Source organism: Thamnophis sirtalis, unplaced genomic scaffold, assembly GCF_051295495.1.
Source record: "Thamnophis sirtalis isolate CommonGarterSnake01/CBP01778 unplaced genomic scaffold, rThaSir2_p1.2 scaffold_8, whole genome shotgun sequence".
Taxonomy (NCBI): Eukaryota; Metazoa; Chordata; class Lepidosauria; order Squamata; family Natricidae; genus Thamnophis; species Thamnophis sirtalis.
In genome coordinates this window covers 53,412,543-53,432,163 of record NW_028261388.1, presented here as the reverse complement: position 1 = coordinate 53,432,163, position 19,621 = coordinate 53,412,543, and the positions used below count along the sequence as shown (strand labels likewise).

Genomic DNA, 19,621 nt, shown 5'->3' with positions numbered 1-19,621 from the left:
CAAATTTATTTTGCTCTTCTTCATTTATTATGTCACAATAAACTTATTTCCCTGAAGTTACAGAACACTGATGAATATGGGGATAAAAGAGCCTTGGTATATTTAGATTTCCAAAAAAAAGTGAATTGTAGAGATAACTCTATTGCTAAAACAATTTCTCCCCAATCTGGTGCTCTCCTCATCACTTGGTATGAGAATTCCAGAATTCTGTAGTTGGGAATTTTAGGAACTTCATTCCGAACTCTTTGAAGACATGAGGATGATGAAGAATATTTACATAAGTATATTTCATTTGCTCTTTTATGTACTCCAGCAACATTCTCCATGGCATTCTACTATTTTAAAAAAAATCCAGAGCGCTTTTAAAAGGCATAGGCACTGCAATAACAAACTATTTTAGTTTATTATAGTTTTCAAATGGTTACATTTTACATTTCCTTCAAGTGTGAATAAATTTAGTGCTTTCCATTGAAAAAGTTCCCTTAATATTTTTCTTTCGCAAATCTTTGACATATGAAATAAACAAAAACAGAGGCAGCTGGATAGAAAAGTTATTTTTAAGTACACTGAGATTTCTAGCAGCTTTTACATGATACAAAGGGGAGGGGGATAAATAAATAACATAAGGTGCAATCCTTGCAGGTAATGGACTTGCTAATTAAACCTTCACTCAAAAACAGGCTAATGCACATCCCTCCAGAAAGAGACCAATTTAGAAGTTGGTTGGTGGGTACATGGTGGATTTGATGTTTAATGGATAAAACCCTAACACTGTGTCTCTAGCAGAATGGAAATCTATAGGTCTCCAGATGTTGATGAACTACGACTCCAACAGCCCCAGCCAGCATGGCTAATGGCAGCTGCAATTCACCAACATCGGGGCAACCACAGTTCCTGCACCCTCAATGTATATAAGCAGTCCTACAGCAATTTGAATGTTCCTTCACATTTTTTCAACAATTTATTAAGCTAATTACAGAGAGTGTATAGATATTAGAACAATTGTGCTTATCTAGTTCCTGATGTAAACAGTAGCAGTTCTGATTGCTTTCAACCTAATATTCTTTTGCTAGGGAAATTATACATTCTAGATGTGTCCTGATGATTACAATGACTCCCAATGGCTAAAATAGAAACTACATGTAGAGTTAATTATAGTATGTTGCGGCTCTATTTCTTTTCACTTATTCTCAAGTCAGTAAGCAAAATCAAGATAAGTAATGCAGCACATGGGTTTGGGAGGACTACCTCTTCCCTTTTTTACTGTTTCATTTTCAACTTCCTTCCCCCCCTCCCCTAATTGTAATTCAAATATAATGACTATATGGGAAAATAATATTTCTAACCCTTTTCTTTCTCATTTCCAATTAACCTTTACCCAAAGGAGCACCCCAAGCCATTTGTTGTGATGAGTATTAAAGATTTAACTAGTCTATCCTAAATTCATCCTTACAGAAACTTTGTGAGAAATTCCTAGCCTGAGAGATGGGCTAATCAGGAATTTGAGTCTCCCTAGTCTAATTCCAATACTTTGACCATTACCCTGCTGGAGCAAGAGTTTGGCTGATCTTAGAAGGCAAGTTGGGTTAGTCTAGCTAGCATCTGAATAGCTGGCTACATCGGAGTATTTCACAGATAGGCTAGATTGGAAAGTTGAAAAACCATCCCAGAAGAAAACAGTTATTTCCATAACACTATCAAGAAAACTACATATGTTCATCAGGAGACAAGCTCAATTTAAGGTCCCTTTAGCACTATACTAATTAATAGTGTATTACTAAAATTAACAAGAGTCTATGGATCTCCAACATACTTTCTATTCTGATCCTCCCGGTGCCTCATCTGATGTGACTAAAGTCACTAAATTGCAAAAATCAAATATTTGATTACTTTTCCTATGCCTCGTCCTTATTGTAATCACATAGTGATGGGGGAAGGGGGGGTTGCAATTAATTTCTTTATGGTGATATTACTAGTTTATATACCAATGGATTTTCCATTAATGTCCATAGTTTCCCACAAAGCATATCAAGGATTGCAAGATAATGGGTTAGACATTTTTGTTTTCCATCAATTATTTTCAGATATTTCTGACCTTATATATATAATATGTAATTAACAGAGGGGAAGCCTAATATTCCAGCTTATTCACTTACACTGATACAGTGATTACTATCTTTTGAAAAGGCCTGCCTCTATTAAAAGTGAAATTATAATAAGAAAATGTAAGTTAGTGTAAAACTGGCAAAAAAAATGTAGAAGGGGGAAATGGAGATTACCACATAATATTTTTTGTAAGGGAAGAAAAAAAATAATGATTTTTAGCAGTCTAAATTTGTGACTGACATTGACAAATGAATGCTTGTACAAGCACAAGCAGGCCATTGACATGAAATGGGTTTATTTCAATTGCTGTATATTATACGGCTATTTTAGAGATTAGCAAATTGTGCAACATACATTGAAAACATTCTTTGGGGTTTTTCAGTTGAGAATGGCCTGGCCATTCTAGTATGTACCTTTCAGGAAACCAATATGGAGTCTGAACTAATACCTGCTCAGAGGAACCATATATCCTAAAGCCAATCTCATAATGCTTGTTGATCATCAAGATCTGAAACCCCACTGGACTCGAAGGCAGAATAGCAGAAACAACTGTATATATACAACACAGCAACAAAATTTATGTAGAAAGTTCACATTTGGAGCTGCTTAATGTCTCAAATTATATCTGTGCTAATATCTGGAGTTGCATAGAAAAACAGTAATGTTTTTGTGGAGGGAAAGTGATTGTTGTCTTCACTCTGCAGTGATATTGTCAGTTCCAAGTTCCTATAGTGAAAATACATTCAAAAGATTACACAAAACAATATGGTTCACAGATAATATTATTTAGAATTAGTTTGCCTATTTGTTCCTTTGCTCTTTTCAATAGCTGATGCCAGGTTAAGCAACAAAACATGTTTTTGTTAGCAACCAATCTTCAACTGCAAGCCATAGTTTGATGGTGTCAATTCTGACTTTTTAAACTATGATTTGTTAACTTGGTTTATCCTTGTTTCTTTTTGTGCTCTACCTAAGCTTGTTAGCAAACCAGAGATGCAAAATTGCAAAAAGGCTGCCCTTCTCAAACAAAACTGAACTGTTTTTTCCCCAGACTCCCAGTTTTCCTTTTCAACAGCATTTTTCTCAATATTACCCTCAATACTACTTGACAAACAATTGTGATCTGTTTTCATATATACCATAGCTAAACTGTAACGCTTGATGTAAAAATCACAGTAAGTGGGTTCATACACATTAAGCATCAATCATAGCACCATTTGTGAGCTAAGCATTACGTATGGCTTAATAATAATTTAATAATGTCAAATGCCAAAAAATAGTGCCCGTGGGGAAGAACGAAGCAAAGATGGCAACAATAAATGCAGACATGAAAAGCAGACCCTGCCACTGCAGGAATAACTCTAGGAAGGCAATGATGATGATGAAATGCCAAGAAATACCCCTCATTTTTAATTGGAAAATTATTTTTCTTTATATGATTTTATTAGAACAAGAATGATGGCAATTATTCAGATTTTACAGGTATTTTTGTTTACTTTTTCAATTAAGAAAATTGAGGTAATTAGGGTATCACAGAAACAGAAATGATTTGCTAGCAGCATATTTGTGATTTGAGCCCTGGTGGCACAATAGTTAGAACACAGTTTTGCAGGCAAACTCTATCCACAGCCTGGAGTTTGATTCTGACAGGGCTGAAGGTTAACTCAGCCTTCCAAGGTCGGTAAAATGTGGGCCCAGATTGTTGGGGGCAGTATACTTAAACCACCCAGAGAATGTTGTAAAGCACTATGGGGTGGTATATAAGTCTAAGGGCTATTGCTATTGCCATATTTACCTGAAACATCATCATCATCGTAATTTATCTATCCCACAATCCATTGTGGGGTGGAGTTTGGGCAGCTAAATGGAGCTAGCAGATTGTTTTAATGGCTGGATGTCCTTCCTGTCACCAATGCAGAGATTTGTTCAGCAAGTATATTCTCAGTGTGCCCAGAGAGAGAAATACATGCCTTTACCTAGGATCGAGCTCACAGCCTCCTGATTGTGAGGCGAAAGCTCCACCTCGAGGACACCACACCACTCTGCTATTTACCTGAAACATCTGCTGAAGAAAAAGTATCAAACAAATTTACTAAGATTCCTCTTCTTCTTCCTCCTCCTCCTCCTCTTCTTCTTCTTTTCCTTCTTCTTCCATTTTTCCCTCTTCTTCTTCCTCTGCTGCTTCTACTTCCTTTTGTTACACAAAATAATGGAAGATAGTCAAACAATGGAGCTAAAAGAAACATCTGTTATGTCAAAAGTGCATATTTTCTCTTGGAACAAAAAAAGAGGCTTATGATACAATGCAAAGTTCATATTGATTTAAAAGTAATCCGGTCCAGTACTCTTGACATGCCACTGTTAAATTGGTCTCTAATACTGACATAAATTGTGAGCAAGAAAGAATTCCTTCATTTGAACATAGCATATATCATATGCAATTATAATGTATTGCCAGCAAATTTCATTTTGTTAAATAAAAATGTAACCTTTAAGAAAAATGCTTGTGCATTTTTATGAATATTGTTTCTTTACATAAACACATAAAGACATACCGTATTTTTCGGAGTATAAGACGCACCCTTTTCCCTCAAAAAAGAGGCTGAAAATCTGGGTGCATCTTATACACTGAATACAGCATTTTTCCCTTCTGAAACCCCACCCCTTCACCAAAATGGCTGTGCATAGCCTTTAGGAGGCTTCCAGAGTGCTTCTGGGGGCTGAGGAGGGCAGAAATGAGTGAAAAATGGGCCATTTTTAACTTGTTTTTTGGGGGGGCACCCCATAGGAGCACTCTACAAGTCCCCTAAAGACTATTCATGCCATTTGGGGGGGTGGGCAGGCCCATTTTTGCAAAAAAAACAGGCCATTTTGGGGAGGTCTGCAGAGTGCAAAAACTTTTTTTTTTTAATTTGCCTCTTCAAAATCTTGGTGTGTCTTATACTCTAGTGCATCTTATACTCTGAAAAATACGGTAATTAATCAATCCTACTGATTAAATGAGAACACAGGGATTTTTTTTCTTAGTACAAAAAGTCAACATACTTATTTTTTGTCAGTAGTCTATACACATTTATGCATATACTTAAATACAAAGAGTTGTTTAGAATAACTCCTTTGACTTTCATGCCTTACTATTAAACTAGGCAATCATAAGAAATCTTATCAGCATACAGTTATACTGATTATATTGGGAGAATGCCTCTAGAACACATAAGAGCAAGCGATCTACATATATTATGTACATAGACATGAGTTGGGTGGCTATATAAATTTGTTTAATAAATAAATATAATACAATAGTTGTATAAAAATAAGTTAGAATAGTTGTATAAAATACAGCTTCAATTGAAACAATAATTTCATCTTAAGATTGGTTCCCTAATCAACCACAAATATTCACTACCTTCTGAACTCCTTACCTCTGGCCAGGAGAGGCTATTGTGTTTGTGCACATGCCTAAGTTCAACATGCCAATTAAGGTTAGTTCATAATTTAAAAGCAAATAATTATATTAGGACAGGATTGGATAAATTATTTAATTTCATTAGGACAGGATTGGAGAATGAATTATTTGTGGTGAAGGATGATGAGATTTTGAATGCAAATGTTGCTTGTTAGATTTCAATCCTTATATCCCCAAAGTTAATTTGGAAGAAAAATAGCTGTCATGGTGTATTTTAAATATATTTAAAAGCAAGGAACACAGAGGAAAAATGCATGTGAAATAAGGCATTCAAATTTGTTACTGTACTTCTGTTGCTGGCTGCTCTTCATCTTGTTCCTGAAACAGACCATGAAAGACTATTTTTAAAAAGAGATTTAAAAAGAAAGCCAAAAAACGACAACAACACTGCCGTGGAAATACATATGTTATTCTTATTACCACAGTGAAAACCATCAGCAATGCCTGTATTAATTGACTGTCCAATTGCATAGCATAGGATTTGTTGCTGGCTACAGAATTCAGCATTTGATGAATATTAGATTTCTTTTTTTAAAAAAGTTCGTTGAAAACACTGGTTTGAAAATCAACCATCTATTGGAGAAGAAATCAGAAGGTATAGGGCAGGTCCTTATTTTTCTCCACTTCTTCTTAAAAGTCACCGATATACTGTATGAATGAAATTTCAATATTTGTTCCATCTACATGTAGAGGGCACAAAATCTGGCTTATTTAGGTAGAGTTTTGGTTAAGCCTGTGCCAAATATTGTAAATCTTAGCCATCTCTCTTTTCTTGTTTTGTTCTGCTTCTAAGCTTCCCCATTACTATTTCTGGGGAAGGAGATCAAGGGCCATAGGTCTTCTGTTGCTTACTTGTTTATCCAGATTTCTATAAGGGTTTAAATAGGTTGTGTTGATGGGGGACTAGTAGGTAGAAGAGGCAAGAGGAACAACAACAGTATTGGTATTTGCCGTGTAATACTTAATTTGAGTTAAACTGGAAATAAATTTAAAGATAAGGAAATAAGAAACAGAGGGTATGTATTTTTTTTTAAAAGCTGTGCCGGCAGCAATGCTGGGAACACTATTGTTTTTATTGCAACATGCTCCTTGCACAGCAACCAATTTCAAATTATTTTTGTTTCTCTAGAAGGAATTATTACTTATCAGCCTTATCAGTCATTTGCCTGGAGATAGGAGGCTTAGAATTATGTAAAGAATGGGACAGTGCATGGTAAGGTACAGTTTCATATTGTATCTCCCAACTGCATTCATTGAAGTCATGAAGAGTAGAGTCCAGAAAAACACTTGATTTTTTGGAGAATCCTGAAGGAAACTCCATCACATCTATAGGTGAAGCAAATTTCTTTTTAACAATTTTATATCTGTTTTAGAGTTTAAACTTCAAAATTGCAGGACATTGTACTTCCTGCTTTTAAGAAATATATTCAAAGTGTATTCCAAGGGTCACAAAAATGTGAATTTGGTGCACAAAAAAACTTGGAGCTGCCTCAAATTCTTATGCATTCTGGTGAATCCAAACAAGGCTGTCTAACTGTGCTTGGTTGAAATGAAAATTGGGCAAAAGAAGATGTATTAGCTCTGGTTGGGCTCTTACTCCAGGTAAGCCTCAACTTACAATTGTTTGTTTAGCAATTGTTCAAAGTTAAGACAGCACTGAAAAAAGTGACTTAAAACTGGTCCTCACACTTATGACTATTGCAGCATCCTCACCATCACGTGATCAAAATTTGGGTGCTTGGCAATTAGCATGCATTTACAAAAGTTGCAGCATCCATGGATCATATAATCACCATTTGTGACTTTCTCACCAGGTTTCCAACAAGTAAAGTCAATGGAGGAAGCCAGGTTCACTTAACAACTGCATGATTCACTTAACAATGGCAGTGATTCATTTAATAACCATGGCAGAAATGGTTGTAAAATTGGGTGTCACTAATTAACAACTGCCTTGCTTAGCAACAAAAATTCTGATCCCAATTGTGGTTGCAAGCTGAAGACTATCTCTGTATTAGCTTGTGCAGTCAAGTAACACCACCCCTGCAGAACAGCCAGGTATCAGAAGGTTTAGGGGAAATGCAACATTTAGAAAATATTTCTTTAAAAGAAAGGGGAGCTGAACCACCAAAATCAGTTTCTGGTGCATGAATATAGGAATGCTGGGGGGAGGGGAAGGCAAACAAGTAGGGAGAGAAAGTGGAAGAGGACAGACTGAATTCTGCAGCAGCCATCTTGCTGCAGGTCACATTTATAAATATTCAAAGACCCCTTCTTGCACAAAATGTAGAGGAATAAAATTGAATGAGAAAAGTTTTGAATAAAACTAACAAGAGAAAGAAACTAACCTGTGCTTCAGTAGTCTCAGCCTGAGCTTCACCCTCACCCTCAGGCATGGCCTCAACCTCATCTTCTGCTTGTATCTCATTTTCTTCAGTAACTGAACATTTTTCAGTCTCCTGGCAACAACATGAGTAATATTAGAAACTTAGAGAAAAAAGATTAAATAAGCAATTTGAATGAATTTCCCAATTCTTATATTTAATAAGCCTTATGGAACTGGAATCACATGACTCAATGTGATGAATCACTTGACTCATTATGATTATTTAAAATAATCTGATTTGGTCACTTGAGTTTTTTAAAGGCATAATTAAGTAATATCTACCTTTATGTTCTTTATGCATACTCTTTCATGTTAACATTGGTTAGACACAGACATTAATAGATTAATATGGCTATTTTTGTGATTCAGTTAAGCATGCTATTTCAAGTTTAAAATGGTTCGGACTGCAAACTCATATTTTTCTGTTCACATAATGGGAGCACGTTATATTTGAAGCAGCATTCTGACTCATCCTGGAGAGCTATCAGGCTCAAACAGAAGTCTTATTCATGTCTTACTAATGAGTAGGTCACACAGATATATTGGCAAATCTGGGAGCATGTTTTCCATCCACCCTTGATATTGCACTCATGAGCTAGCTGTGTCTTCTGACTTCCCAGACTTAACATGAAGCCTGAGTATGAAATTGTAATTGTGCTTTGGATCTACTGGTCTGGTATCTGGCCTCCTCAGAACATACATCTATATGTACACAATGAGCTTTTGCACTAAAGACAAATTCCTTCTGTATCTGATCACATTTGGCCAATAAAGTATTATGTTCTTATTCAAAGTTCTGTTTTTTAAACTGAGAAGATTAGAACGCCACCCCAGTTCTGCAATAATGCATAAGCATCCTATACCCCTGCATGCAAGTAGAAGAATTTCACTGGCAACCAGGTGTTTTTCACATCTTTGCGACCATAATAGCCTTTATAAATAACAGGCAGATAAAACCTATTACTTAAGAATTCTGATTTTTTTTCTTTGAAACTAAATTCAACACAGACATGCATGCATATACACATAGGTTTAAATATTTTTTTGCTATAGAAAAGGAAAAAAATGTTGCCTCTGCAATTTTGTTCTCTTCTCCAGAAATATCCCCATTTGGCACAATCAGTACTTCCTCTGTAATCCTTCCTTCCTGTGCAAAAGGATACAAATAATATTTGAAATCTTCTTGAAACTAGGTACAAGTAAGTCAGCCAGGCAGTTTTGTGGCCTGAACCCACTGCAGTGATAGATAGACTCAGCATATATAGTTGCATTGTTATGCCTTAAAAATGCAGCAAAAACCAGAGCAGTTACTGGATCTCTAACTTTTGCTGTTTGTTACCTGATTTTCTGGAATACACAGCATCAAAACAAATAGAAGGCATAGAATAACTTAGAGAAAACACTGAAGCATTATCTCATCCTTGATTGATAGGTAATGCACTTCTTTGGTTATGATAATCCTTATATACACTTCATTGGACCGAATGAGGATATTGCCTCAGGCAACAGATGCTAAAGACAGAGAGTGGCTGAATTCATACTTATACCTAATGTACGAATGATGGTTTGCAAATGGCAATGATTAAGTTTATACATCACTCTGATCCAAAACCAAACAAACTATGTTATTACTTAGTGTAATATGTGAATTTAGCCAGAAATCCAAGGATGGCATTTTGGGGGGAGGGAAGTTGTAGTCAAGACCAGTTGCTTATTTTTTGAAAGATAGAACTGTTTAGTAGTGTATGATGCAGGCTACCCTTAAATTAAACTATTCTCAGTAGACAATCTGCCCTATGAGATGTAAAGTATTTTAACAGTTTCTACAGAATGTACATTTCTATAATGTCATCATCATTTACTAGTATCTCTGCTAGTGGCATATCATTTTTTAAAACAATGCAGTATTACAATACTGTATCTCTACTTTTGACTATTCAGAGAAATTACAAATGCAGATTAGTGCAGAAATGCTATACTCATTAGAATTAAGAAGGAATGTAAATGAGCATTAATCAAACTAAACACTGATGCCAGAAATAAGTTTTGGGAGGCAAGCTGCATGAAAAACTCTTTCAAATGTAAGAGAATTGTTTGTCCTGCATAGAATTTAATTTTTTATTATAACTACATTGGTATTTATTCAAAAATAACATATTTCTTTTCAATGCTAAAGGTTTTAAGTTGTTTTTTTAGGATTCCTGCTCTGTTTGATTTAAAAGAAAAGTAATATTCTTTTCCCTTTATTATCCCGTTCGTATGACATAGAAGTGTAGAATTGCATCTACTATTAATATGCATTGATTGTCCTTAAGAAAAGATTCTGACTGGCAGAAGTGAAAGTCTATCCTTGAAGGACATGTAGCTGTCCCATATAATCAGTGTTTTTCAAATTACATTAATTGCATTATAAGGGTGGAAAGAAAATGGTCAGAAATTTAATTTAGCACACAAGTGTGGTAAAAGATTATCAGGAAATACAGTATATTCCATCCAACTCTTTTTCTCTGTCTTTTCTCCTCGCTTCCCCTCATAATTTTACAACATGTCAATGCTACTTTCCTTTAAGGCCGAGGTGAGCAACTATGGCCTCTTTCTGACTTGTAGACTTTAATTCCCAGAATTCCTGAGCCAGTCATGGCTCCCAGGAATTCTAGGAGCTGAAGTCCACAAGTTATAAAATGATCATCATTCCCCACCCCCGCTGTAAGGTACCAGGGAGAGGGGATGTTCTCTTATGGAAAGGAATAACTATTTGGTTTTTCATAAATTTCTTGATATTTTTCTAGCTTCTTGATCTTAGTTTATGCTCTCAGATATCTGTTGATTATTCAGTTTAGGGTTTAATAATATCTGAAGGGCCTATGAGTTGCCTGCCCTTGTCTCATGCATACATTTTAAAAGAGAGGGAGCTGGGAGATGTAGGGCTCACTGGACTATGCAGTGGAACTAAGTGGCTTCCAGCTATCTGAAACTGCAGCTTCATTTTTTAAAAAAACAGCATAGCAATTTTACAAGACAAATCAAAAGAAAAATAAGATCCATAAGATAAATTCATACCGTTGAGCCTGGTGGAGGAGCAAGGCCTAGGAATGAATAAATATAATTTTCTTCTTTTGCATAGAAAAATGAATCAAAATCCTAAAAAGGAAACAAAAGCACATAAACATGATTCTTAGTTTTTCAAATTAAGCCAACCTAATCTTCTTCTTCTTGTGCCATAGCTGTAGCTGTCATCGGATGTTGGCAATCATGTTGGTTATATTATTTTTATCAACAGCCACATGAAAAAGTGCAGCTGAGTTTTGACCAAACCAGTCCCTTGGATTTTGAAGCCATGATGTTCTTTTTCTGCCTGGACCTTGTTTGCCTTCACTTTTTCCCTGAAGGAATTAGTGAAACATGCTGCATTTTTCCAGGTGTTGCATCACATGGAAATATTCTAACATTTGTTTTTTTATGGTTTTGATGATTTGCCTTGGCTTTCCCTTGAAACACCAATCTAATACAGCAAAGAAAAGTAACTAGGAAACAGGATTGTGGAATGTCACTTGTTTAACTATTCATCTGACTCACATATTAGCACAGTCTTCTCCTGCATTGTAGGAGTGATGGGCCTAAATTAATTTAAATCAACCAATCTCTTTTTCACAAACTTTAGAAAGCAAGTACATGCATTTCTTAAACACATTACCCTTTAACCACATTAAACTGTTTTTCTTACCCCACAATACTGTTCCTCATTGAATATCTGGGGAGGGAGAGGAATCCCATTTTGTGGCTTCTTTTCACCTGGAACATTTTCTCTCATCCATTTCCGATTGTCTTCATCACAGGCTATGTCCATTTCCTTAAAGTCAATTTTGTTGGCCTCTAAAAAGCCTACTACTTCTTGTTGTTTCTTTTTAATCTTGTCAATTTAAGAGAGAGAAAATGAATTATTTCATATTTCAATTTAATGAAGGCATAACAGCACAATACTTTATTCAAATTATAGCTGCAGTTGAATATTTAAATGGGAAACGCAAAAAGAAAGACTACTTTTGCTGAGGACAGAGCAGATGCTAATGTGAGAGAGTAAGAGTGACTATTAATAATGGATGATTCTTTTGCAAAGCAAGCATAATTATATATAATTAAGTCTTACTGATTTCAACTTACTGCCAATTTGTGTTTAGAATTATACTATTACATTGTAAGCCCAAAGCAGGTAGCTTCATTAGCCAATCTTGGCTGATCTCAAAAAAACTAAGCAAGATTAGTCATGATTAGTTCTTGTAAAAGAGGTTGCCAGGATGAAGATAAGTTCTGACTGAATCCTGGCTAAGCTGATATTGTTATACTGATGGTTTATTTTCCCAATGATCTTCAACATGGAATTTGTCTTTCAAAGTAGAGTAAGTACACATTGGGTCAATGCCTTAATTGGCTTCCCACAATAATTTGGAACTCAAGATCTAAATAATTATCCGTGAAATAACAAAAAAGATGTTAAATTTAAGTATTTTAGTCTCTAATCATTAAGATATTTGTATGTAGTCATAGCCGGGCTTAAAATGAGCATGGATCTTTTTTTTTAATACTATACCACCAAATAGCAAAGGCTAACTGACGATTGCTATCATTGGACAACAAGCTCTAAATGGGAAAGAAGCAACAGCCAATATCTTTACTGTTACACAAGGAAAATAGAGGAATAGAGAGATGCATCGCTGGATGTGACTGAGATAAGGATGGCAGTTGATAAGATGAACTGCTAGCAGGGATACAAATCAGATGTCTTGTCTTTTTCCCAACCCAGCCCCCATAACTAGCCCTTTGTTCTTATATGACATCAACTGTCCTATACTACCTTCAGGTGTGAAAGGGAATTCTTCTCCTTTGCCAAGCACTGAAATAAAGTTCAGCTTTTGGTCTAGATGATTTCTAGGATTACTAGAATATAGGAGGTTTAATTGCAGGCTATGTCTTGCAAATAGAATTACTTGATTACACGAGATAGGCAATTTATCTTACAATATTGGTAAGTGAAAGGAACAGAGAAAATGTCTATCTACATTGTTGTTCCGGTGGAAGACAAGGTCATGCATTCTTGGAATGCATATATGTAATACTCCTGTCACAAAATAATTTGTGAGCATAACAGTAACAGAGTTGTTTTTAGCCACCCTGGTTAGCATCCACTTAGCAATGTTCATTTATAAGGAATTGGAGGAATGTCTCACATTTACAGGGCTTGAAGTGTTTTAGTTTGATAAGAACTTTATCTGATGATATCCAAGAGCAGAGCACACAACAGGAATGAGGATCATTGGGCATCCATCATAGTCTGAACTTTTGCAAGTGTTCCACTATTACCCCTAGGGATAAAGCAGTACCCTCTATTTGTTTGGTGCTGTCTCCTTCAATGCTTTTGTATATTTAGACTCAATGGGTGTAAGCAACTAAATCTGAATAAGGAAGAGATGAATCTCCTGAAAAAGGGAGATTGATTAAAAGTACCTTTCTCCTGTTCTCTAACCCCAAATCTTGTACTGATACTGGTTGCAAGCAGTGTTGAAGTAGCAACTGGAAATGATAAGTAGCAATGAATAAATAAATCACCAGAAAGGAAATAAAATGACCCTAGCCTATGAACAAACTCCATATGAAAATGTCCAGGTAAATGAAAAATATTAATATATCTGCAGCATTGCATTTGCAGCAAAGGTGGGTTGCTCCTGGTGTCGCCTGGATCTGGCGAATCAGTAGTAGCAGCGTCGGGAAGCTCTGTCTACCCCCCTGGACGCAGAAGCATCGTGGGAGCATGCCCGAACCAGTATTAAAAAAAATTGGCAACCCACCACTGATTTGTAGTGCAAACTTATCAATATCTACTTAAAACTTAATCCTAATAAACTCAGTGTGTCATACTTCCAAGCATTTACAAATAGAAACATATGCATTTAACCACAGGACAACGTTCAAATCCAGCCCTTAATCTTATTCAAGCCTTCTATATATTTCTTATGACTTCCTTTTTTAAGTCTAGTTCAGAAACTATCAGGCAGATTTTAAATCAGACCAAAATGCTAAGAGTACATCCAGTAGAAAAAAAATCAACAAGCCCAAATCTTAATTAAGTAGCTTTTATTTGTTACAAATTAATTTGAAGCCTCAGCACAGAGATTTAGCAGTACTGAAATCAAAGTTTCTAGTGGGATGGGTGAGTTTATTGAATGAAAGATTGGAAGTCTTAAATTTCTTTTTCCCTTGGCACCCACTCCCCAATTCCTGGGCTCCACATCCTGTATTACTTGTCCTTTAATTTCAAAGGACAAAAAAGAATCAGGGAGAGAAACAAAAGAAATTCTGTTAGGCTATCTTGTAGATTTGTGGTCTTGAGGAGTGTGTGACTATAGAAATTAGCCCTTACTTTTCTTCTTCCTTTGTGGAGAGGTAGACCAATCACATTGGAGACAAACAAAATAAAACTGAATTAAAAAGAAAAGCAAAAAAGTGTACAAATTTAAACCACAATTGCAACCCATACAAGTGTGAAAAACAGTCATAAACGATAAACCACATTTTTCAATGCTGTTGTGACTTCGAGTGGTCACTAATGGCTATAAGTTAAGATTACCTGTATTCTATATATACATTTCACTTCTTGTTGCTTGGTTGATTTCAGGAAGAAAAATATCAGATAAAAATTTAAAATCAACAGCATATACCATAATTGAATCTGTTCCAATGAAACTACTCATCAAATTACCTTGACTGAAGATTTGATCTTCACAATAAATTGCTTCATTGTACAATTACCGAAGCATCTAGAATTAAGTTTTGTACCAGCAGGACCATTAATACTGTCACTTTCCTATTTTTTAATAGATTTGTTGTTGGAATGTAAATATACAATGTGATTTATGGTAATTATAACATGGCTTTAGTTGTAGCTCCTCAGGTAAATTACTCTTTTTTTAATACTTTTGGAATTATGTGCTCAGATTCAAAAATAACCAGTTTTATGCTTTACCTTGGTCTGAAGGAATCTAGTGTTTTTCTAACAAAAACAATAAAAAATGTGGAATATACCTTATATCACCAAATTCCTATTGACTAACAATCAAAATAAAGTCAAACTTCAGATTGGAAATAAGGTGAATTGAGAACTTTAAGCAAAATAGAGTTTAACAGGACAATGGAACCTGATAAGTCATTTGGTTCAACTGCTAAATTGAAACTACAGTACGGATAATAGAAAGTACAGATTTAGAAAGAGAAGGGACCTCTAAAGAAACACTGGCAAAGCACGTGGCTTTCTGATTTCTTTCAGACTGCTATAAAATAATATATTCTCTGATCATCAAACAAAAATGTTGAGAAATGTTAATATTTTTGTGGAAAAGACACAATACTTGTACCCATACTAGAATTCTATTTCTTGCTTCATTTATATGTGCAAACTACATATTTGTGTTCTAGTTCCTTGAACAGCAAAGATCACTAACAAGCAAGTACTCAAGTACATAACACCAGACATGCCACTAGAAGGCAAAATCACAAAACTGCACCTCAGTTATTTTGGCGATGTCATATGGGGCAATTCACTGGAGAAAATAATTATGTTTGAAAGAGTCAGCAGTAAAAGAACACCAGGTTGTCAAAGAACACAGTGGCTGAACACTATCAAAGCTCACATCAGCCAGATCATAGATAAACTCAAAGAAATAGAGCAAGACTGGAAGATGTGGAGATGCCTGGCCCATAGAATTAACAAGAGTTGGACTCCACTGAATAAATAACATTATAATCATGATTGTGTTCTAAAATGTTTTATTTTTAATTTCTTTTGTTGGAATTATTTTTATGTTCATTATCTGTATTTCACAGATGAAAGCATTGTGCCCATAGGATTTCTACATCAGTTTCTATGTTATTTAAACAATGTATCTGCAAATGTGATTAAATCACAGTGCAAAAAACCCGAGTCTATAGCCATTTTGATCCAGGGCTCTTAGAGGTGACAATTCTTCCATTTTAGTGCATTTTTTATATTCTCTCTAATCTTATAAAAATGGCAAGGAAGGGAATTTGTTATTTTAATCCTATCATTCCTTTTCAAGTTAAGAAAAACAAATTTCTCAGCATTTTTATATTCCTTCCTAATGTTGCTGTCATGTCTTACTGCTACATCTGTCATCACCACTGGTCCTTGTCTATTACCACAATATTTGGTTGTCAGTATGTGTCTGTCCATCTGGATCTGGAAGTCCCACAGGATCTTAACCCTCTTATTCTCCATAACTTTTTGCATAATCTCCCATCTGGACCTGGGAGAATGTACTGTGCAGATGTTCCTGTATGCAATGCTGGCTACTTAGCTGGGCTGTTCAGCATACGTTGTTCCTGTTTGCATCTTACTGCTTGCACAGTCTGTACCTTGGACCCTATATAACAGGATAACAGAGTTGGAAGAGACCTTGGAAGTCTTCTACTCCAGCTCCTTACTCAAGTAGGAAACCCTATACCATTTCAGACATGTCCAATCTCTTCTTAAAAACCTCCAGTGTTGTTCTCACTGATGTGCCCACGAATTAATTGTTCTCACTCTCAGGAGCTGTTGAGAGAGGGCTGTTCAATTTTGACATAGATGGCCTCTTTGACCCATCTTTCAAACCAGTGGTCCTCTGTGTTCAAAATGTAGACTTTGCTGTCTTCAAAATACTGGCTTTTAAATGTAGATGGCCTGCTGAATCTAATGATGAATCTTTCTGAAGTGGCTTACCAGTGCCTCTTCCCTGGGGTGAGAGAGAATGACTGACTCAAAGTCACCTAGCCTGGCCACATAGACAAGGCAGGACCTAAACTCACAATCTCCTTTACTTTCCAGCACAGTGGCTTAACTACTACACTAAACTAGCTCTGTATAAACAAGCAAAAAACCCTTTGCCTCCTTTTCTTTTGCTCCAAGGAAAAAGACAACAGATTCATTACCCACACTTAACAATAATTTATCACTCCTTTTTGTAAGTAGCAAGGAGTTCCAAATGCACATGCTTTATTAGATCTTAAATTATATTAAGGAGAAACATGTCAAGCTTTATATATTTGATCCTTTGGCTAGAACCAGAATGCAAAAGAGAGAAATAATTCAGATCTTGAAATACATACACATCACACACTATATAATCTGTCCATTTCCTATCAATATTCCATTTACATAGCTATCAATCATCTTTCCTATAAACAAAGCATATTCTTTTAAAAATCAAGCATACCTTAGCAAAAAATTATTAAGAAAATGCCTATAAACACACAGAATATCAGGAGGATATGATCCCAACCAGCCTCACATTCCAGAACTCAACATAACAAGGAGGCCGGAAAAGAAGAAAAGGGAGTGTATCTGTAGCCCCTTCCCCACTTTCTCATCCCTTTTGCATCCTTACTTCAGTTCTAAGATAATCTGCAGGTGAAAAAATGAGCAAGCACAGGAGAATGCACATTGAAAGCCCTCTACTCCCAAATGCTTAGAACACAAAAGAGACCCTATGAGATCAAATTTATTAGGCTCAACACCTTACAGGGAAGATGGCTTATAAAGTAACTGAAAATGCCCAAACTTCTCCCCGCCTAGGGCATGCAGAAAATAAATTTGAAAGACAGTCCTTTGTTATTGAAGGAGTTTAGTCTTTTCATTGCAACAAGTTTTTCCCACTCTTTTAGAATTGGTTTTTTCCCCCAATTCAAATGCAAGTTTAACTGCAGCAAAGTTGTTCCTTTAGCTACTGTGTGGGAACCATTCAGATTCTATTATCATTTAGCTCAATAGCAATTTGTAGAGAAATTGGGTAGGAGATGAAGAACAGAAACTCAGGAGAAGAGACAGAGAAGTGGAATGGGGTGGGGTGAATGGTTTGCAGACAAAATTTGGGAAGTGCAAGGCTTAAAAATATTATTGGGAAAGATGCTATTTTCTCCCTGCAGTAGTGCTTGTATTTTTGCCCAAAGTCCTTGCTTTCCAGATTCCCTTGGTCACAGCTTTTTGGGCTAGTAAGAGGCTGGGTGCAGTTAAGAATAGCACAAAAGGGACAAGATCCTACTACACAGGGGGAAAGGGGGTTCTCCTTTACACACTCCCCCCCCCCTCCTTGAGCACACCATGAAATACAGACAATTTTCTCACAGGCTACTGCCATTATTTATTTGGCGGATCTCAGCCTAGAAAAAAAACCCAGCCAAACTTCTTTAATGGAGGCTTGCCAACCATTCTTCTCTGGAAGCTTCTTGAGGTTGTCTTCATGAAAGCCAGCAAGCAATGAAATCAGTTTTGTATGACTGCAGCCAGTTTGTTTAGATCTGTCACTGTGACTGATTGCTCAGCCAAGACTGCAATTTGAGCTCATATGGGAACTGGATATAAAAGGAAACTGTTCATTCCCAGTTCCCACCTTCCCTTTGCCTACTCTTTCTTCACTTCAGCAAACATAATAGTTCTGAAAACAGATATCACCATCAAGATACAGGATATTGAGATAGGAAAGCTTAAAATAACCTTAAAAGAAAGTGGAGATATGTGTACAGCTGTAAAAAGGAATCCTTTAATATATCCACTGCATATTTCTATTACGAGAAAGTATTTTCTGCACTAATGTAATCAATAGACTGTTATTCTCTTCCAAACATATAATTAGCATACTTTAAGCAGTCCTTACCAAGATTGTTGAAAATAAAACTAATATGTTGTGCATTTTCCATCTGTATGAAATAAATAATTTGTATGTTCGCTGAGGGCTGTGGGCATTAACTTCAGTTGCAACAACGGACGAATAAGGCTGCACTCTAAGCAGGCAGGCAGGGAGGGAGGGGGGAGGGGAGAGAGAGAGAGAGGAGTAGAGTCGAATAGAGTTGGGGGCGCTTTTTTTGTCATGGGCTCAGACCGCGGAGCAGCATCACACCTCTTTCTTAAACAGCAAGAAAGCAAGAAACTAGCTTCCGAAAGACTTCTTCGGAGAAGCATAAATCACATAGATATTCTTACCGCCGTCGACCCTGAGGACGTTGCCACAAACACTTTAATCACCATTTTGGCAACAGCACTAGAGACTTGACGCCAGACCCAGCGTGGCTGCAGCGTCCAGTGCACCCAAAAAACCAGAGTATTAGCGACTCTGCGGCAGTTTGGCAAGCAGAGTGAATCGCCAGGGCATCTCCACTTCTATGTTCAGCTGGTCCCTCGTCCTTCCCCTACCCGTTCATTGGCTCTCGGGTGTTTCCAGAAGAGATGAACCAAGAGACGATTGGTTTGTGACAGCATCTGTTGCGAGGGTCTTCACTTGCTTGTCACTTTAGATTGACCGGTTGGTAGCCCTTAAAAGGCCAGGGACTTGCAAAGCACCAATCACTGTAGGCTGCTGGCGTAGGGAGGAGGAGAAAGGGGCATCCAAGAGGAGGAGGAGGAAGAGGAGTAATCTGTTTAAGGATTTGTAATGGTCTTGACAGTTTTTTCTGAAATCAGTTAGGGTATTCAAGGAAAATTCTACATTGGTTTACAAAATAAAAAAAGGAAAATATGATTTGAAAGCTGAGTTGCTTCAGCATGCATTTTCTACAGGAACCATCCTCAAATCAGCAAGATTCATTTGCTATTGAAATTAACAGAAAACCACCTCAAGCAGGAA

General features: G+C 36.4%; 1 protein-coding gene across 1 annotated transcript; it reads right to left on the bottom strand.

The window, feature by feature from the left end:
* Nucleotides 1–384: 384 nt before the first annotated feature.
* Nucleotides 385–19,234, bottom strand: SH3BGR (SH3 domain binding glutamate rich protein). The gene is made up of 8 exons (XM_087721672.1): nucleotides 18,982–19,234; nucleotides 11,680–11,865; nucleotides 11,016–11,096; nucleotides 9,028–9,102; nucleotides 7,918–8,028; nucleotides 5,861–5,890; nucleotides 4,160–4,297; nucleotides 385–2,832 (listed from the first exon to the last, which is right to left on the bottom strand). Exons 1-7 carry the CDS (start codon nucleotides 19,024–19,026, stop codon nucleotides 4,199–4,201), a joined length of 627 nt encoding a protein of 208 aa, XP_087577798.1. The 5' UTR covers nucleotides 19,027–19,234; the 3' UTR covers nucleotides 385–2,832; nucleotides 4,160–4,198.
* Nucleotides 19,235–19,621: the final 387 nt, after the last annotated feature.